The sequence below is a fragment of the Vulpes vulpes genome, chromosome 2 (genome assembly GCF_048418805.1).
Source record: "Vulpes vulpes isolate BD-2025 chromosome 2, VulVul3, whole genome shotgun sequence".
Taxonomy (NCBI): Eukaryota; Metazoa; Chordata; class Mammalia; order Carnivora; family Canidae; genus Vulpes; species Vulpes vulpes.
In genome coordinates, this window is record NC_132781.1 from 34,244,150 (window position 1) to 34,265,608 (window position 21,459).

General features: G+C 37.1%; 1 protein-coding gene across 4 annotated transcripts in view; it reads left to right on the forward strand.

The window, feature by feature from the left end:
- Positions 1-21,459, forward strand: part of RPS6KB1 (ribosomal protein S6 kinase B1) — a 56,500-nt gene that overhangs the window by 13,544 nt on the left and 21,497 nt on the right. For 3 of the 4 annotated variants that reach the window (XM_025996051.2, XM_025996052.2, XM_025996053.2), the window contains exons 5-13: positions 7,814-7,961; positions 10,054-10,111; positions 11,558-11,658; positions 13,655-13,745; positions 13,931-14,021; positions 14,682-14,789; positions 15,080-15,142; positions 15,547-15,624; positions 20,318-20,425. In XM_025996051.2, the coding sequence (XP_025851836.1) occupies positions 7,814-7,961; positions 10,054-10,111; positions 11,558-11,658; positions 13,655-13,745; positions 13,931-14,021; positions 14,682-14,789; positions 15,080-15,142; positions 15,547-15,624; positions 20,318-20,425 (846 nt within the window). Of the gene's footprint in view, positions 1-7,813; positions 7,962-10,053; positions 10,112-10,747; positions 10,952-11,557; positions 11,659-13,654; positions 13,746-13,930; positions 14,022-14,681; positions 14,790-15,079; positions 15,143-15,546; positions 15,625-20,317; positions 20,426-21,459 lie in introns of those variants that run through there. The other variant, XM_072747626.1, reaches the window with a different exon arrangement.

Consider the following 21,459-nt stretch of genomic DNA (forward strand, 5'->3'; position numbering starts at 1 on the left):
CTGAAAAGCTGATCAGAAGTTCCTTTTGTGTAGGACAGTTACGTGGTGAGCTGCCAATTGACTGAGAACCTCTAAATATCATTGTCTGTAGGTCAGTTGGTGCTGAGAAAATTCTTTTGCCTAGAAAAAGCATTCTGGAGCTGGATGGAAGAGAAGAGATGGAGATCTTAATTTTTCAACATGCAGACTTACACTGAAGTCAAGTCTTTACTTTAGCACTTCACTCTGTATCTGATCCTTCGCTTTTTTTTTTTTTTTTTTTTTTTTTTCCTGGAGAGTACACCTTTCCAAGCAGTAGTCATCTACTTGTTTTTAGTCCTTTGCAGTCTCTAATGACTCATTTTTCCCCCCCTTTTTGCTTTTTATTTTTGCCTTTAGTTTTGAACCTGCTGTGGTTCTATAGGTGATAATCAACTTCTTTTGAGTTCTCTGTATGGGCATTTAGGTTTGATCATGCACTACTTCACTGAGTCACATACCATTGCTTTTTCCTGCTCTGTTTTCTTCACCTTTTGAGGTAATGGAGTTTGTTGGGTTTCCTAGTTTGATTGAAAATGCATCATGTGTATTTAGTTTCTTGTTCTTTTTGTTTGGGACTGATTTCTGAAAAGATCACACTGTCTTAAAACAAATCTTAGTAGAAAACTATATTAAAAGACAATCAAGGGATGCCTGGGTGGCTCAGCGGTTGAGCATCTGCCTTTGGCTCAGGATGTGATCCCCAGAGTCCAGGGATTGAGTCCTACATCAGACTTCTGCAAGGAGCTGCTCCTCCCTCTGCCTATATCTCTGCCTGTCTCTCTCTCTGTGTCTCTCATGAATAAATGAATAAAATCTTTTAAAAAAAAAAAAGACAATCAAAATGACTTTTAACAAAAATTACAGGGTTTGTAATACTTTGATCTTTATCCTCCTGATTTTTACTTAAGCAGTATACATGACTTACTAGTTTAAAAGCTGAGGAACAAGTATGACCACAACTTTATTGGTGATTGTCTTTTTTTTTTAAGTTTATTTATTTAAATAATCTCTACACCCAGTGTGGGGCTCAAACTCATGACCCTGAGATCAAGAGTTGCTGCTGTTCTGACAGAGCCAGCCAGGATCACCCCTGGTGATTGTCTTAAGAGAAGTGGTTCAGATATTCTGAACATCACTTTCTGTATCAATAAGGCAGTATTAATCTGCTCTGGCTTTTCCATTGGAATCCTTTGAGATTAATGAATGATGTTTTGATCTGTAAAACATGTTAGATTTAGGATTGAAGACAGTATAATAATGCTTGTTTTAGAAATGTTGAAGTTCTGGTTAAGATTCTTAGGTTAATTTATTCCTTTTGATATATTTTATAATCAGGGCTGACCATTATTAGTCATAATCCTGTCTTGAGTGAAGTGTGTTCCTGGCATGTGTATCTTCAATGAAAAGAATAAGGTGTAATATTTCCACTGATGGTGGTTGGGCACAGTGTATTGGGAAATCCATAGACTTAATTACTGCTAAATGTCGGTCATCCTTTTTGGGCCAGACATCCAAGACCTAACTTGCCTCTCTTTTTGCTTAGGTACCACTCCCTCCCACTTTCAGGGTTTTTCTTTCCCCAAGCCTGGCTAGAGAATCGGATATTGTCTCATGTTTTCCTTACTGTCCCTCAAGATAAGCTCACAGCATAAATAATGAAAGTGAAGAAGTTGATAGGGTTAAGTCCAGAATTTTAATTCCTAACTAGACAGGATGACTGTATGCTGCTTTGGGTTTCTTTATTCTGGTTTTATTATCCTAGAAGCAGAGGATGCTACCCCTTCTGAACTCGGTGTGTGGTAAGAACATTATCTGTTTCTAGCTTTGAAGATGAAATCAGAGTAGAACCATGTGTCTCCTTATCTTAAATGAGGTGTTTCCATCTGGACAGGCTGTCTGAATTTATCAGTTCTCCTGGAATTTTTTATAGGAATAGTACTATTTGGGTATTTTCTCAGGGTGGAATGTTGAGGAAAAGACTATTTCTCTTTCCTACCACTTGCAACCAAAATGTAACCTGGGAGCAAAATACTATTGCCCATGTCATTAGTTCAGTCCACACTGAAATTTTAGATCCTTTGGCTAAAGGTTTGTGGGTCATACTTCTTCCATTCCTTCTTTTATTAAATCAATTGAGAACTGGCACTGTGCCACACATTATGCTAGATACTAGGATTTAGCATTTCAGGTAAATGTGGTCTCTCCCCTTCACTCTGCTTACCATATAATTCAAGGGAAGAACTAAGCTTATTCTTACAATTTCTCTTCTATCTTGTGGTCAAAATCCTATTTTAAGTTTGAAACTTCCCTTACCCTTTATGATTTTTTTCCCTCACTTCTAAGCCTTGTCATCTTGAATGTCTTCACTGTCCTTATATTAAATAAGTAATCAGTAGCTTAGCTTTCTAATTCCTTGCTCTCAACTCCATCAGCTTTCACTTCCATTCTACTTTTCCAGCCCCTATAGCTGTATTCTCCACCTCTGAAGTATTGGACTATAATAGAACAATAACGTTCTCACTTGGGATCCCTGGGTGGCGCAGCGGTTTAGCGCCTGTCTTTGGCCCAGGGCGCGATCCTGGAGACCCGGGATCGAATCCCACATCGGGCTCCCGGTGCATGGAGCCTGCTTCTCCCTCTGCCTGTGTCTCTGCCTCTCTCTCTCTCTCTCTCTGTGTGACTATCATAAATAAAAAAAAATAATAATAATAACGTTCTCACTTTATTCCCACAATGCTTGGTCTTTGGCTCTCAGCCTCTTAGTTCTTTGACTTTTTTTTTTTTCTTCTAAAGTTCTTAACTCCTTATTTCACTTTATTCTCAATCCAGCCTAATCAACATGATCTGCCATTGACCTTTTTTTTTTTTTTTAAAGATTTTATTTATTTATTCATGAGAGACACAGAGAGAGAGAAAGAGAGGCAGAGACACAGGCAGAGGGAGAAGCAAGCTCTATGCAGGGAGCCTGATGTGGGACTCCACCCCGGGGTCTCCAGGATCAGGCCCTGGACTGAAGGTGGTACCAAACCGCTGAGCCACCCGGACTGCCCCTGCCATTGACCTTTTGTTTAGGAAAGTCTTACTCTTAATAGTTTAATTGTTAATGCTCCTTTATTTATGTATCTTAACTACTGAACATTGCTGGCAGAAATCATAAATATATAGGTTGCTGCTAGGACAAATTCATACTCCCCGACTCAGTATTTACCAGCTATTTTTCTACATGTCTTTAGACAACTTCTTCCTTCTCTATAACTTTGCTAGCAGTCCCTCTTACCTCTTTTAGTAGACTGCCTCTTTTCCTATTAGGGGCTGTTATGTGTGATTACCTTCCACTTCAGGCAGTTATGTGTGATTACCTTCCACTTCCTGTTCTAATCCCTACTCCTAATACCTTACTGATCTGCATTTTCACCTGTCTACTTCCTTCTCTCCAGTGTTAGTGAGATGTATTCCTTCTCCTTTCCAAGGTTAAGCCCTCTCTTTAGGTTTTGGATCCCATCCATCCCTTTCTGCCTGTTAGAGGTCTTTGTCACTACTTTCTCTTTTTTCCATTCTCTATCCTGACTTCTTTCTTTGCTTAAATATATTCATGTCTTTGCCATATTTAGCAGAACAAATCCTTCCTTCACACAAAGTCTTCGTATAGCTTCCACCCTTTCTGCCTTTCATAGCTGAATTTCTTGAGAAATCATATTTTATTATTATTTTTCAGTCACTATATTTTGACTCAGTGAGTCTATTATTTCAATGAAACTCTTGTCCCCTATGTCACCACGAGTCTCCTAATGGCTGAATCCAATGGTCTTTACTTAATTCATCATTCTTAGTTTACCTCTCTGTTACATTGAAGCTATTGACCACACCATTTTGAAATTCTGTTTTCTTGACTTCTATGATTCTGCTTTACTAATTTTTCTTATCTCTTAGTTTCTTGCTTCACAGACTTTCTCAAAATTACTTGTAAAAAATCCAGACCTCTTGAGCAGTTAAAAAATAATCTTGGAAAATTTTCAGACTTTCCAAAGAGTTGCAAAAATACTATAGTGAACACCAGTTAAATTTGCCATATTTTCTTTGCTCCTCACTTTCTCCATCCCTTCCGTGTATATGTAAATTTATGCATATTCAAAATTTTTATTCTTTTGCCATACAATTTGAAAGTTAATTGTAGATATAGTATCTTACCCTTATTTTCTTTAGTTTGTATCTCTTAAGAGTAAGGGCATTTTCATATATAACCACAGTGTGATTATCACATTTGGGAAACTTAACATTGATAAACAGTGCTTTTTTTTGTCTTTCATGACAGTTACATTTTTTAAAAAATATTTTATTTATTTATTCATGAGAGACACAGAGAGAGAGAGAGGCAGAGACACAGGCAGAGGGAGAAGCAGGCTCCATGCAAGGAGCCCAACACGGGACTCGATCCTGGGTCTCCAGGATCACACCCCAGGCTGCAGGTGGCGCTAAACCGCTCTGCGGTTTACATTTTTGAGGAGCTCAGGCCAGTAGTTTTGCAGAATGCTCCTTAATACACCTTCATTTTAAATTTAGGTTAAATACTTTTTGCAGGAGTATTATGTCCTCAGTGTATGGGCTCAGGAAGCACATTGTGTTATTCTATCCCATTATTTTGTGAGATTGAGTTATCACTTGGTTATGGTGATATCTGACAGACTTTTCCATTGTATAGATACCTTTTTCCCTTTGAAATTAAAAGCATTTGTGGCATAATAGGGATATACATACTCTAACCTAATAATCTTTTACCCAATGGTTTTATCATCTGTTGTTTTCTTATCTAAATCAGATATTACTATGGTGATTATAAAATGGAGACTTTACTATTTTTATCATTTTGTTTCTATATTGTCATTCTTCTATAAAGAACTTTTAATACTTATTTTTTTAATTTAATTTTTTAAAAGATTTTATTTATTCATGAGAGACAGAGAGAGAGGCAGAGACACAGGTAGAGGGAGAAGCAGGGAAATGTGAGACTCAATCCTGAACCCCAGGATCATGCCCTAAGCTGAAAGCAGATGCTCAACCACTGAGCCACCCAGGTGTTCCTAAATTTAATTTTTTAAGAGTCAGTATGGACTTTTTTTTTTTTTTTTTCAGAATAGTATCTGTTTCTTTCATTATTCATTTTTGTTGTCACATTATCCCAAATTTTGCTAGAGGGAGCTCTATTAAGATGTCTTCTTTGTCCTTTTGACGTGTCCTTGGTGGTTTTTTAAGTACTTCCTGGTATAATAGAGTGCTCCAGATTTACCCTGCACTTTACCAGACCCTGGCTTAGAACCATCTTTTTTTTCTCTAGGGAACCCTGGTTTCTTTTGGTGGAGAAACCAGGATCTGGGTGCCAGCTATGCTTCTTACTACTAAAGTGCCTTTGTTTATGGCTCTTTCAGTGGGTAGAGCTAGGAGGGTTTTTTGTTTTTTTTAAATTTTATTTATTTATTCATCAGAGACACAGAGAAAGGCAGAGACACAGGTAGAGGAAGAAGCAGGCTCCATGCAGGGAGCCTAACATGGGACCCAGTCCCGGGACCCCAGGATCACGCCCTGAGCCAAAGGCAGACGCTCAACCGCCGCGCCACCCAGGCGTCCCTGTTTTGTTTTAACTATGGCTTCATATTGATATCCCTAATTCCAGTCTAGTTCCATATAGCTTTTCTTCTCTCAGTCCATGTTTACATCTCTGGTTTTCCACAGTGAGAAACCTGGTAGCAACATTGAAAAATTGACTCCTTTGCTCAGTTGTACAATATATGCATAATAGCTTGAGAATTACAATATCAATACTACTAGCAAGTACAAACCTACTAAGTGTGCAGTTTCTTTGCAATTTTTGTTGTGCTTAAATATATGTCAGTAAGAATGTGCAGTTATTTTTGTTATGCTTAAATATATGTCAGTAAGAATGTGCAGTTCAAAGCTATTTAAATGTCTTTTTTCTCCTGTAGTAAAATTATCAGGGTAATACTCAATTACATTTATGTATTTCTGTTGTGTTCAGTTTTATTTCTTCCCCATCCTTGTTGACTTCATTTTAATTTTGGAATGTATAAAACATTAACGTGGTTCAGAATTCAAAAACCTCCTTTTTGTAACTAAAATAATTTTTGATTTAGGTAAGAGAGAAAAATGAATGCTAAAATCATTGAGATTTTACTTAGGGTGTACTCAGAAGTCTAGTCCCATTACTTTTCTTATCTTTCCACTGTCATTAGCTTTTGGTTTATCTCAGTTGCATTAATTATTGAAGATATGAGGAGTTACAGATACATATTCCCCCTTTTTTACACAAAAGATAGTTTACTGTGATACTGCTATGCCATATATATATATATATATATGCTGTTTTGTACCTTGCTTTAGAGACATTTACCATTCTTTTTATAGCTTTTTTTGCACATTAGGTAGTGCATAGGTTTTCAGCAAAAGTTTTATGCATGGGCATTAAGGTTGTTTCTAACGTTTTACTTTTACAAATAATATTGCAACTAATAATCTTGTGTGTATGCTTTTTCATATTACTGGAGATACGCCAGAACTTAGTCCTAGAATTTAGACTTACCATGTCCAAAACAATACATCATTTTCCCAAAAGATTTTCTTAACTTCCATTGTCTGTTATTGGATGATAACTAACCATTATCCTATTACTTACAAAGAAACCACGGTATCATCATTTCTTCTCAACCTCATCAGCGAGTGCTGATGACACATCTTTATCTTTCCTTTTTTTTTTCCCACCTTCATTTTTCTTTTCCTTTTTTTTTTCTTTAGAGAGTGGGGGTAGGGAGGCGCAGTGGGAGAGGGAGAGAGAGAATCTTAAGCTGGCTCCATGCCCAGTGTGGAGTCCAGTGGAGGGCTCAGTCTCACAACCCTGAGATCATGACCTGAGCTGAAATCAAGAGTCAGATGCTTGACGAGTCGACTGAGCCACCAGGTACCCCCCAGCTTCATTTCCTTAGTTACAGATCTCACTTTACTTAGTTTACTGTACTGGCTTCCTAACTGGTCTCATTTCTTCCCTAAAACTCCACACTGCTACTAAAACTGTCTTCAAGCCAAGGATTATTCATTTCTGGAACCTCAACATTTTTCTTCTGCCTCTAAGATAAGATTCAGATGCTTTTGCCTAGATACCTAGGCCTACCATTCCCTGGTCTCCACCTACCTAATCTCTAGCCACTTCCAACCATACTGAACTACTTATAGATTCCCTAGACATGTCCTGTCAAGCACTGGAAATGCTTTTTTTTTTTTACCCTCTACATTTCATTTTAATAATTTTTCATAATACAGCTTAGGTATGGCCACCTCCAGGAACACTTCTTGCCAGGTCAGATGCAGTTCTGTGTTATCCTATAGCACCTTGTGCTTTACCTACATTGACTTCTCTCTTTTTTCCCTGAGACTTCATACTCCTGTAGGCTGGAGACTTCTGTTAGTTCTTCCTTCTTATTACAGAGCCTGTAGCATAGTAGACATTGAACAGTTAGTGAATATATGAATAAACTTCATCTGTTTACATTTTTTAAAAAGGTTATCTATCTTTAGGTTGTCATTTACATGATCCCTGCAAAAAATCCAAAGAGTGCAGATATATATATGAGAAGTGAATGTCTTCCATTACTCCTATCTCAGTCTCTAGGGGAAACTATGATTAGTAGTTTAATATTGGCAAGGGAAGCACAAAATAGATTTTCCATTTACTATAGAATAAAAATGTCTACTGTTTTGTTCTTATAGATCATCTCTTTTCCTTTAGGCAATGATAGTAAGAAATGCTAAAGATACAGCTCATACAAAAGCAGAACGGAATATTCTGGAGGAAGTAAAGCATCCCTTCATTGTGGATTTAATTTATGCCTTTCAGACCGGTGGAAAACTCTACCTCATCCTTGAGTATCTCAGCGGTCAGTACACTCAGTTTGGTGTAATTATTTGCATTTGCTCCAGAAACTGGGTCAAACAATATTTTCCAATGGAAAAATGCTTTTTCCCCAATGTGATTAAATAGTTCTTAAAATTGATAAATATATGACATAAGGAATTCAGATGTGACCATATGTTTCTTTTTGCAGACAAATATGAAGGAAACTTTAAAGGTTAAATTTTTCCCCCATCTGTAAACTTTTACTTTAATCCTAATTCCCTTGTAATCAGTTACTTAAAATAAGAAACACCTAATTGATACATAGCCATCACGTTGACTGTACTCGGGTAAGATACTATAATTTAAATGAATCACCAAAGCATTTCTTTCTAAACTCAAATGAAAAACTTAGAGTATTTAAGATAATGAGTATTTTTAGAATTGCATCTCTAAACAGAGTAATTTTTTGGTTGAATGTAACCTTTTTGATAGACCAAGCAGTTTACATAGGAAGACATCCACAATTTCCAGGGCTTACTACCTCCTTGAAACTTGTTGCTTCTTAACATTTCTAGACCACAGGTATCTATTTCCAGCCAACATGTTTGAGTTTTCTGAAAAATAGGTTTCACAATGGCCTGTAACATGGAACAGAAAGCTGTAGAATTTAGCAACTGTTTTCTGACTGTTGCCATTTTTTGGGTAACTTTATTTTGAATAATTTCAGATTTACACAGAAAAGTTATAGAAATAGTACAAAGACTTCCCACATACCCTTCATCTAGATTCCCCAAGTGTTATCATTTACCACAGTTGTTTTGCTTCATCCTTCTTTTCTCTCCCTCTCTATGTATGTGTATACATGTATATGTGTATGTATATATATACACGTATATGTATATACATACTTCTTTTTTATCCTGGATTACTTAAGAGAGTGTTGCAGACATGATTTCCCCTTACCCCTAAATACTTCAGTGTATGTTGTCTAAAATCAATGATAGTATCTTAATTCTACTAAAATTATCAAAAACAGGAAATTAACATTGATAAAATAATATCTCTCAGTTTCCTTTAATCTGGAACAGTTCCTCAGTCTTTCTTTGTCTTTTATGACCTTGACATTTTCGAAGAGTATGGCCAGTTATTTTGTAGAATGCATCAGTTGGGCTTATCTGATGTTTCCTCAGGATTAGATTTAGGTTATGCATTTGGGGAGGACCATCGAAGTGACATTGTGTCCTTCTCTGTTGGATCAGGAGGTACATGATGTTTTTATCTTTATCCCATTACTGTTGATGTTCACTTTGATCACATTTATAAGGTGGTGTCTGCCAGTTTTTTCCCCTGGTGAAGTTTTCCTTTGTAATGAATAAGTATCTTGAGATACTTTGGGATTATTTAAATATCTTGTCTCTCATCAAGCTTTCACATACAGTTTTAGCATTCATTGATTCTTGCTTGAAACAATTAACTATGATGATTGCCAAGTGATTTTTCTTATTCCATTGTGCCTCATTCATTTATTATTTGGCATTCTACTGTAACAAAGAGCTTTCCCTTCTCTCCCATTTTAAAACTTAATTTACTGATCTCTTCATTGATTTACATCATTGTGGACTTATGGATTCTGAGATTATTCAGTGGGATATAATTCCTTATTAATATTATTGATTTTTATATTCAAAATAATGCCATGCTTTTAACAAAGCCACTGCTAGGTTCCTCTAGATTAAGATATCTGAAAATATGGAATAAGGGCATTCACTAATTTTAATTTGTAAGGGTGGTTTAATTAAATGCTAACATTTTTCTGTGTAGGATAAAATGTGAGAGAAATTTTAACCAAGATTATTTTTTTAACATCAGGTCTGAAATCTATAACTATTTTGAAGTTCAAAGATGTAAAAACCTAGAATTCCAAAACTTACATATTTCACATATGGATAGGAACACTGCTAAAAATAGAATCCTGAAGACCTAGTTTTAAACCTAGAGTTTTTAAGATTTTTTTATTTTTAATGGACTGATATCTTTTAACTGTGGTTAAAAGGAAAACACAAACCTCTCATTAGAAATGGATTGGAAATGAAGATTGTTTTATTTCTAATGTCTTTGCCTTTTCCTTACAGGAGGAGAATTATTTATGCAGTTAGAAAGAGAGGGAATATTTATGGAAGACACAGCCTGGTAAGTGAAATTTTTTGGTTGCCTGGATTCAGGTAATTGATTCGTATAATTAAAAGCAAAACCCTCTCCCCACTGTGGGCAGCTAAATGATTCAATAAATTGTTCTGGAGCCAGTCACTCAGGACTTCAAGGGGGAGAAGCTTTTTGGGATGGGGCAGCTTTTGGAGGTCACATCATTCCTTTGCCCCCAGGCCTTGGGTGGAACGCTCTTCACCAGGAACGCCAGTTCCTAACAGAACCATTCTCACTGGGGCTTTCTTTCCTTGAATTGGTAAGCTGCCTGCCTTGGCTGTGGGTGAGTGTGGTTTTCCGGTGAAACTTTATGTCTGGAACAATGGAAAGTATCAGAAATCATCTCCTCTTTTTTTTTAGACTTTCCAGTTCCCAAGGTGCAGTCTTAGGGAGGTGATAAGCCGGCACACATCATCTGTGGATTGATTCTATGGCCAGGATGGGATCTACCCTTATATTTCTTAAGATGGCATCTGCTTCAAATTAAAAATATACACATCCTTTTGTGAGATGACAGTATTGGGTAACAATAAATCAGTTTATCCTACACATTAATTGAATAGAAAACACTTAAATGTTTTTTCTACCTTAATTACCAAACTGCATTCCATTGTTTAATTTCAGGCCTTTTCTAACACAGAAGCTGCATTTAAGAGCCTTAGGGATGAAGTACCCTTTTTTGGAGGAGGCTCTCTGAGCCCTGTTGGAGGCTGTATTTGTGGTCCTGCTGGCTGTGAAACTGCCTCAGTCCTCTAGGACACACCCTCTCCATCCTGGAGTAATCTGCAGGATTGCAACATTGTTATGCAGCCAGTATTGCAGTACCTTGTGCTTTTCGAATCCAGACAGGGTTGACTCAGCCCTTTATTCTTTTGAGGTAGATAAATTTGAGTGTCACACAGTTTATAGTTGTGGGCTGGCTGGCAAGAGGGAGGGCAGATACTGTGGGCATGAACTGTATATATGCAGCTATATTAAGGGATGAGCGGGCTTCTAAGGGTCAGGTTATTTATAAGGTATCTTTTGAAACTAAGACTTGATCTCTGAGAATAACGAAGATCCTATGTCCTGTGGGAGTTTAAATTGGGGGTGGGTGGGAGAAATTTGCTTTGCTCTGAATGAGTATTGGCTTAATTCCTATACAGACAGATCAAAAACCAGTGGTAGTTTGGCATATTCTGGACTTCTTTGCAATTACCAGTATGTTCTGATGGTGAAATAAAACATTTTATAGTTTCACTAAATAAGTGAAACATAAATGTCTTCACGCCTTTTGGCAGCATCTTATGCCATCTCTCTCCCCCATCCCCACCCCCATCCCCACTAATTTGGTCTTTGGTGCATGTCTATTTCTTTCAAGGAATTTTGCTCCATACATAAACTGCTTTGAGTATATTACTCTTTTTAATTTTATTAAATCACTTTTGTTTCCAGCTTTTACTTGGCAGAAATCTCCATGGCTTTGGGGCATTTACATCAAAAGGGGATCATCTACAGAGACCTGAAGCCGGAGAATATCATGCTTAATCACCAAGGTGGAGATATATACTGTATACAATTTTATAGTAGATAATCATCTTAAAATCCTCCCACACAGGTCATGATCATTTTCAAAGCCCCATAGTCATGTATCTATTATTATACATTCTTCCTTCAGAACTTATGGCATCATAATACTTGCTGAGATTTAGGTATTTAGATATTTATGATTGATGAGATTAAAGGGAATTAGGAATAACCGTGCACTCAGCTGTGTTTTTTGGTTTAATCCTTGCTCTTTATAGCTTGTCATCCTTTGAAATCTTTACATAATATCTGGTGAGCCAAAACCCAGTCCAAACTTTAATTTTGGTTTGTTCCTTAAATTGGAAAGTAAATCTTAACCCTATAAGTTGAGTTTTAATGATAAAGTACATAAGTATTAGAAGCAGTGCTTTTTATGATAAATTTTATTAATGCTGTAAAAAAGGATTAGAATTGAACCAAAATATTTGATGCAGCCTTGGAAAGAAAATGTTTAGTAGGCATCAGTTTATTCTTGCTGTTTGTAACAACAGACATAAAGATCAGAAAGGCTAATATTCTGTACAGCTGTAGGTAGGGCCGATTGAATCTGGATTACATCTTCATGCTACTATAGACAGTTTGATTTATGCAAGAGTAATCTGGGCTAGGTAGACTTCACAATTCACTCATACCCCAAAGGAACAACCAGCCAACTAGGTTATCGGGGTGCTGGTAGCAGTTGCTGATCCTTTGATGTCTGCAAATTGATACATGATGTATTTAAGGGTTTTAAATTTTTGGACAGGAAGTAGTGTGAACAACTAACATTAGTATGAATACATTTCAAATTGTGCTTTCTTTTGTTTTCTTTCTTTCTTTCTTTCTTTTTTTTTTTTTTTTTTTTTTTAGGAGAAATGCTATACTTAACCAAGTACATCATGGGAATCTATGTATCTCTCTCCCTCCCAGTTCTCCCATCCCCCCAAACCTGGATTCTGATTTTGAACTCTAAGGCAAAGAATAGACTAGGGAAGTGACTAGTTAACTTCTTTGTTCCATAAGCTTGACTGTGTCAGGTGGTTCTGTGAAAATAAAGGTCATATTTTTTGTCAGTAAAGTACACGTTTACGTTTGTATCAATAGGCCATTGCCTTTTCTTTTCTCTGAAATAAACTTGGAATAGTAGGGTCCTTGGGGTGGCTGAACCACTGGATATCTAATAACAGTTCAGTAAGGCTAAACTTGTTCTTTGTTTTGTGTGAGGTGGTGAGTTTTTCACTTCCTGGATAAGAGATGGTGGTCCCACGCTATAGCAATTTGATTTCTTTTTCTGAACTGGCAGTATTGGCAGAATAAGCTAACTTGTTATAGTGACTTTCTGAGACCATTTTAAAAACTGCCCAGTTAGAGTTCACTGTGGTGAAAGGTTATATATTTGAAGTACAGTGTCACACCTTTAAAAGGTGCACCATATCTTTACAAGGATTTGTGTACTTAAACAAGACTTTCAAGAATTTTTCTTGAAAGGGCTTGCTTTCTCAGGTGGAGGATTCCTTTTTTTTTTTTTTTTTTTTTAAGATTTTATTTATTTATTCATGAGAGACAGAGAGAGGCAGAGACACAGGCAGAGGGAGAAGCAGGCTCCATGCAGGGAGCCCAATGCGGCGCTCGATCTCAGGTCTCCAGGATTGCCCCCTGGGCTGATGGCGGCACTAAACTGCTGAGCCACCCGGGCTGCCCCTGGTGGAGGATTCTAAGTATAGGTGAAGCTAGAGCCTTGGAGCAGCTGTTTTAATTTTTTCTCTATTTTCTCTTTACTTTATAGATTATATCATTGAAAAATGACTCTGTGGTAGCTTTAAAAAGTTAGCATCCCATTTTATGGGTGGCACCTTGCTAGTTTGTATCTTCAAAAAATATTTAAGGCAGAAAATTAAAGGATAGATTATTGTATTGTATGATACATTCAAACACTGCACATGCTTAGAATTCTCAGAATAACTATGCTATGATCTTTCATTGTAGGTCATGTGAAACTAACAGACTTTGGACTATGCAAAGAATCTATTCATGATGGAACGGTCACACACACATTTTGTGGAACAATAGAATACATGTGAGCTGCATGTTGAAAGAAATATAAGTGGTTTTGGGGGGTAATAGCTAACATTTACCTGGTTTATGTAATAGGGTGCTATATTTTCTGTAGTACCATTTGGCTCTGTATATTGTTTTTAAACTTCTAATTCAGATGATATGCAAATGGTGAATTTTTTAGGCATGTTATTTTTCTCATTGTAGGGCCCCTGAGATCTTGATGAGAAGCGGCCACAATCGTGCTGTGGATTGGTGGAGTTTGGGAGCATTAATGTATGACATGCTGACTGGAGCAGTAGGTGCACAGTTAAAAGCTGCATGTATTATGGTCTGTGCTGAGTAGTTATTAAATCATATGGCAAGAGACCTTTCCTGTGCTTTTTAAAAATGTTACTGATGGAGTTATTTTTAAAAAATTAACACTAGTAATGCTTTATTGGTAGCAGTATGGGCTCCTATACTTTTAAAAACTTTTTTGTTTAAACGATCTGTCATGTCAATCCTGTGAAATAGGTATAAAATAGATACTGCCCTTATTTTATAAAAGGAGAAAGTAAAGCATAACGTGGCTCATTTATTATCACACAACATTAATAACCCAGTTTCTTCTGAGATGTTGCTATTCTGTCCTGTTGCTTAAAAACTATAGATCTTTGGGACACCTGGGTGGCTCAGTGGTTAAGCGTCTGCCTTTGGCTCACAGTGTAATCGTGGGTCTGGGGATCAAGTCCCACATCGGAGCCTGCTTCTCCCTCTGCCTGTGTCTCTGCCTGTCTCTCTTTGTATCTCTCATGAATAAATAAGTAAAATCTTAAAAAAAAAAAAACCCTATGTAGATCTTTAGCAGTCAGCCCATATCACAGGACACATTTTTGATCTCTGTGCATAACTGATTCAGGAAATGGATAATTTTATTTTTTATATGCTAATTTTTCTCACTCTCTTCTACTCCTAGCCTCCGTTTACTGGGGAGAATAGAAAGAAAACAATTGACAAAATCCTCAAATGTAAACTCAATTTGCCTCCCTACCTCACACAAGAAGCCAGAGATCTGCTTAAAAAGGTAGGGCATGAAATAAGCCTCAACTACTAGGATTTAAGTAAATAGAGTTGAGCATACATTTTGAATAAAAAAATCATACACATATATTAAACAAAAAAGCCTACAGTTTTTGCAGGTAAAGTACAAGTTTGTTTGCTTAAAGATTTTCTTTTCCTTTTTATTCCCAACCAGTGTTTAGTAGTAATTAGTAAAGCCTATTTTCTCAAAATAGACGAGCAAATTCTATAAGTAAAAAATAATCACTTTGACTAAGGTTCATCAGTTTGTTTGTTTTTTTTTCCTCCCTAAAGCTGCTGAAAAGAAATGCTGCTTCTCGGCTTGGAGCTGGTCCTGGAGATGCTGGAGAAGTTCAAGTAGGGATTGGCCTTTTTGGTGGTTTGAGGGAAAGAGAATGCTAATTATATGTGTTTGTGTCGGTTGTATGTAGTTTAAAGTATAGCTTATTTTGTGGGGCATATGGGGATCAGTCGGCTAAGCATCTGACTCTTGGTTTTGGCTCAGGTCATGATCTCAGCGTCTTGAGATTGAGCCCTGTGTTGGGCTCCACGCTCAGCGTGGAGTCACCTTGAGAGATTCTGTCTCCCTCTCCCTCCACTTCTCCAGTGAATGCTTTCTTTCTCTCTCAAATAAATAAATAAATAAAATCTAAAAAATAGATAGTATAGTTTATTTTATGATTTGTAACTTCAAACAGTTAATTTGTCAGTCCAGTGAAGTCAATTCCCCTTGACTTTTCTTCCTGTTCTTTTTTTCCTAGGCTCATCCATTCTTCAGGCATATTAACTGGGAAGAACTGCTGGCTCGGAAGGTGGAGCCACCCTTTAAACCTCTGTTGGTATGTATACATCAAAGTATATAATTTGAAGGACCTGGTACTTTCTCAGAATAGGAGAATCTTAGAGCATTCAAAAACATTATATTTACAATTCAGAAAACTTTTCACAATCCTTAATTCTGTGCAGTCTTTTCAAGGACTACTGCCATCAGCAATTGATGACTGTATTACCTATTTTTAAGTTGGTTGCCTAAGACAAATATTTCAAGTAACTGAAACTTTTTTACTTTGCTTAATTCAACCCTATTGTATTTTTGTGGGATATAATTTTTTACTCTTTTATTTTTTAAGTTTTATTTATTTAAGTAATCTGCATTCCACATGGGGCTCGATCTCATGACCCCAATATCAAGAGTCCCATGTTCTTCTGACTGAGCCAGCCAGATGCCCCTATTTTATTTTTGATTTTAAATTGAAGTTTAGTTGACATATAATAATATGTAAGTTTTGGGTAAGCAGCATAGTGATATAACCGTTACATACATAACAAAATGCTCACCAAGGTAAGTTGGTTACCCTCTGATTCAACCCTATTTTGAATTTGATTTTCTGGGATTTTTTTTCTTCAAAATACAACATATATGTGTATTAGTTTGCTAGGGTTGCTGTAACAAAGTACCACAAACTAGGTGGCTTACACAGCAGTAGTTGGTTATATTATAATTCTGGAGACTAGATGTCCAAGGTCAAGGTGTTGATAGGCTTAGTTCATTAGGAAGGTTGTGAGATAGCTTCTGTTCCACTCTGTGCTTCTCTCCTAGCTTCTGGAGGTTTGCTAACAATCTTTGGCATTCCTTGGAGCATCACCTGATCTCTGCTTTTATGTTTGCATTTTCGTTTTGTGCAGATCTGCGTCCATATTTTCCCATTTTATCAGGACACCAGTCATACTAGATTAGGATCTTCCCTACTCTAGAATGACCTCATCTTAACTAATTAAATCTGCGGTGAGGGCAGCCCTGGTGGCACAGCAGTTTAGCGCCGCCTGCAGCCTGGGGTTTGATCCTGGGGACCCTGGATCGAGTCCCACATCGGGCTCCCTGCATGGAGCCTGCTTCTCCCTCTGCCTGTGCCTCTGCCTCTCTCTCTCTCTCTCTCTCTGTGTGTGTCTCTATGAATAAATAAATTAAAAAAATAAAAAAAAAAGAACTGTTAAATCTGCGGTGACCCTCATTCAAATTAGGTTTTATTCTAAGGTACTTGGAGTTAGAGCTTCAACACATGAATGTTGAGGGGGACACAACTCAAACCATAACAATATGTTTATGAGTAAATTAGTTGGTGTGTTAGTTCTTGTCTTTCTTCTACCTCAGAATTTGAGAAAATACAGCTTTTCTTTTATTTTCTTTTTTTATTGAAGTTCGATTTGCCAACATATAGTATAATACTCAGTGCTCGAAAAAAAAAAAAAAAATACCCAGTGTTCATCCTATCAAGTGCCCCCCTCAGTGCCTGTCACTCACTTACCCCAACCCCCTGCCAACTTCCCCCTCCTCAACACTTGTTCGTTTCCCCGGGTTGAGTCAACTCTCATGGTTTGCCTCCCTCTCTAATTTTTCCCACTCAGTTTCCTTCCTTTCCCTTATAATCCCTTTCACTATTTCTTATATTCCACATATGAGTGAAACCATATGATGATTGTCCTTCTCTGATTGACTTACTTCACTCAGGATAATACCCTCCAGTTCCATCCACGTTGAAGCAAATGGTGGGTATTTGTCCTTTCTAATGGCTGAGTAATATTCCATTGTATATATAGACCACATCTTCTTTATCCATTCATTTGTTGAAGGACATCATAGCTCCTTCCACAGTTTGGCTATTGTGGACATTGCTGCTATAAACATTGGGGTGCAGTGTCCCGGCATTTCATTACATCTGTATCTTTGGGGTAAATACCCAACAGTGCAATTGCTGGGTCATGGGTAGCTCTGTTTTTAACTCTTTGAGGAACCTCCACACTGTTTTCTAGAGTGGCTGTACCAGTTCACATTCCCACCAACAGTGCACGATGGTTCCCCCTTCTCCATATCCTCTCCAACATTTGTTGTTTTCTGTCTTGTTAATTTTCACCAATCTCACTGGTGTGAGGTGGTAGTTTGTTTTTCTGTTTCTTGGGATGAAGGTGGAGGAGAAGGAAAATAATAATTTGGTCCTGGAGTACAAGGTGACTTGCTTTAGATTTTTACATATATTAGGACGCCTGGGTGGCTCAGCAGTTGAGTGTCTGCCTTTGGCTCAGGGCATAATCCCGGAGTCCTGGGATCAAGTCCCACACTGGGCTTCCTGCATGGAGCCTGCTTCTTCCTCTGCCTGTGTCTCTGCTTCTCTCTCTGTCTCTCTCATGAATGAATAAAATCTTTAAAAAAAATTTTTTTATATATATAATTGTAAGGAGGCTAATTAACCCTTATGTATCAACTGTCCAGCTTGTCAGGTCATCTTGTTTAAATATAAACAGAACTGGGAAAAAGAAAAAAGGGCAGCCCTGGTGGCTCAGCAGTTTAGCACCTGCCTTCAGCCCAGGGTGCAATCCTAGAGTCCCAGGATCGAGTCCCATGTCAGGTTCCCTGCATGGAGCCTGCTTCTCCCTCTGCCTGTGTCTCTGCCTCTCTCTCTCTCTCTGTGTGTGTGTGTGTGTGTGTGTGTTTCTCTCATGAATAAATAAAAATAAAATCTAAAAAAATAAAAATAAAAAAATAAACAGAACTGGGCAGCCTGGGTGGCTCAGCGGTTTAGCACCTCCTTCAGCCCGCCCAGGGTGTGATCCTGGAAACCTGGGATTGAGTCCCAAGTCGGGCTCCCTGCATGGAGCCTGCTTCTCCCTCTGCCTGTGTCTGTGCCTCTCTCTCTCTCTCTGTCTCTCATGAATAAATAAATAAAATCTTTAAAAACAAACAAACAAATAAATAAATAAAAACAGAACTGCTAGCTATTGGCACAACTAAAAAGCTGACATTTCCCCACTTTGTTTGCTTTTTCCCCCTGTTGGTTTGTTTCAGTAAGGATTCAGTCAAGGTCTATACAGTTTGGTTATTGTATTTTTTATGTCTCTTTCCATCTGTAGATACCCCCTCTGAATTATTCTCCTGAGTACTTACTGAAGAAACTAGAGGGTTCTGTCCTGTAGGGTTCCTAACATCTTGATTTTGCTGATTTTATTTTATTTTTCAAAAAGATTTTATTTATTTATTCATGAGAGACACAGAGAGAGAGAGAGAGAGAGGCAGAGACACAGGCAGAGGGAGAAGCAGGCTCCATGCAGGGAGCCTGACATAGGACTTAATCTCCGGTCTCCAGGATCACGCCCTGGCCTGAAGGCGGTGCTAAACCGCTGAGCCACCTGGGCTGCCCCAATTTTGCTGATTTTAAAACCCCATTGTGTCATTGACCATATGGTGTAATTAGTTCCCTGTATTTAGATTTTGATTTGGATAGTAGTATTTAGATTTAGAGAATTAATCTGATTGAGATAAAACTTTTGATGTTATATATTTTGGTCAGGAGGCATAATGTATGTATTTGTATTTTTTTTAGTGATGTTAGTGGTCATTGATCATTGCCTACATTGGTGATTCTTAGCTAAGGTCAATTTGGTAAGGTTTGGAGACAAGTTATCACCACTTGAGGAGGAGATGCTACTGGTTTGCAGTGGGTAGAGGCCAGAGATGCTGCTAAACATCCTCTGTTACACAGGATAGGCCCCTACAACAAGAGTTATCAAGCCCGAAATATCAGTAGCGCTGAGAATGAGAAACTCTGGCCTAGCTTGAAGATTTCGTTAGGGGTTTGCAAAATTCTTATTCTAATACTATTATTAATTCTTCATTAGTGAATTTTTCCCTAAAAAGAAACTTAGATTGTTCATACAGGAAAGGCAGGATAAATGTTTGTTTCCTTCCCAGTTTTCAAAATAATAAATTAGTTCTTTAACATCTTCCAAAATTGACCAATGAATTCTGTAATTTTTTTAAAAGTATAATTATGAACTTATGCTTTTGAATATATTTGTGTTTTATCAATTGCAGTAATTTTTGCTGATGCTTAGTTTTTATCATCTTTGGATACTGGGTGCTTCTTCATGTTGGTTCCCTGGCTCTTTTGACATGACCACAAAGTCTGATGTTGTATCAGGGAGAAGGAATTAAAGAAACAGATGTAGTGGTTAAATTTAGGTGATGTTTTTCATAAGCAAATAGACTCATACAGAGTAGAATACCATTTTTGCTCCTTGAGAAATCTGTAGTCAGATGAAATAATAGGAGAAGAAACTTCAGAGCATTTTATAAATGTGTTTTGTGTTGAAACTCTGCTTCAGTAGTTTTTCAGGTTTATCATACACCTGCAGTAGTCAACTAAGCAAATTATCTCTAATAGAAAATTTAGCCAGTGGACTAGGCACACTGAAGCTTTTTAAGTGGGAAAGACTGACATTCAAATTTTTTTTTAAATGGTGTGTACTAATAAAAATCTACTTTAATATGTTTTAAATTTGAAGATGTAATTTGACCTTTGAAACTTCCCACCTGTATTTATTCTTTAGTCTGTACCTGCTAAGACTATTCTGAGATTTTATTATAGTCAAACCCTGTGAAGAGTTCTAGCTAGAGCCTTCTCTAATGCAAGTAATGGCATTTGGTTGATATGTATAATATAGACTATTCATCATTTTCTAATTTTGTTTTTCACAAAGCAATCTGAAGAGGATGTGAGTCAGTTTGATTCAAAGTTTACACGTCAGACACCTGTTGACAGCCCAGATGACTCAACTCTCAGTGAAAGTGCCAACCAGGTCTTTTTGGTAAGTGAAAGAATTTCCACGTAGCCATGAGAAAATCAAGTATGAATTCAAGTATGATGGACCCTTTTCAATAAGAAAATTCAGTTTACTTGCTTTGCGGTTGATACAGATAACCTGAGATACTGTTTTTAATTTAGTTATATTTAATGTTTTTTAAGTTTTCTAATTGCTAAGTTAGAAAATTGATTCTTATGATCGAGTATCCATTTCAGCAGTTAGAGTAGGACTATATAATTCTTTGGAGTATATGATTCCTTTTTTAGATAGGCCATTGACTTAAAATGTTTGACTCAGTATCTCAATTGGAAGTCACACTATTATAACCATAGGAGAAGAGCTCACTATAACTATTCTGTTCCTGAATTAGCTACAGATTTTTGGTACATGTAGTATAACTTTGTAGGGGATTTTTAACCTGTTGATTGTGAATATTTGACATCAAAATATATTGACTGGTTCATAGGAAACAGTAGTAGATTTATTTTCATTGTGTAAGTATCTGTATTGATTTGTACCTTGTCTCCTCAAATAGAAAAGCAAAGCTGAGGCACCTGGGTGACTCAATTGGTTGGTCATCTGCCTTCAACTCAGGTCATGATCCCAGGGTCTTGGGTTCGAGCCCCCCATTAGGGTCCCTAAGCTCCATGGGTCTGCTTCTCCCTTTCCCTCTCTGTCTGCCACTCCCCCTGCTTGTAGTCCCTCTTTGTCAAATAAATAAATAAAATCTTAAAAGAAAAAAAAAGCAAAGCTTTTAGATTTTTTTAAATCTTTTTTTAGAGATTGTAGACTTTGATAACAAAAACCTCATTTTTTTCCTTTGTTACTTGGCATTATCCTTTGTCATTTCTTTTTGGACTACCTCTAGGGAGAATGGAATATGGAGAAAATAATAATTTGGAAGTTGGGTTTTTTCCCCTTATTTCTGAGTTCACTAGATATGTCACTAATTCTCAATTTTTTTTTTATACTATTCACATTATAATACATAATAGTGTTGTAGTCTTTTGGGGCAGAGGGTAAGTTCTAAAGTTAGC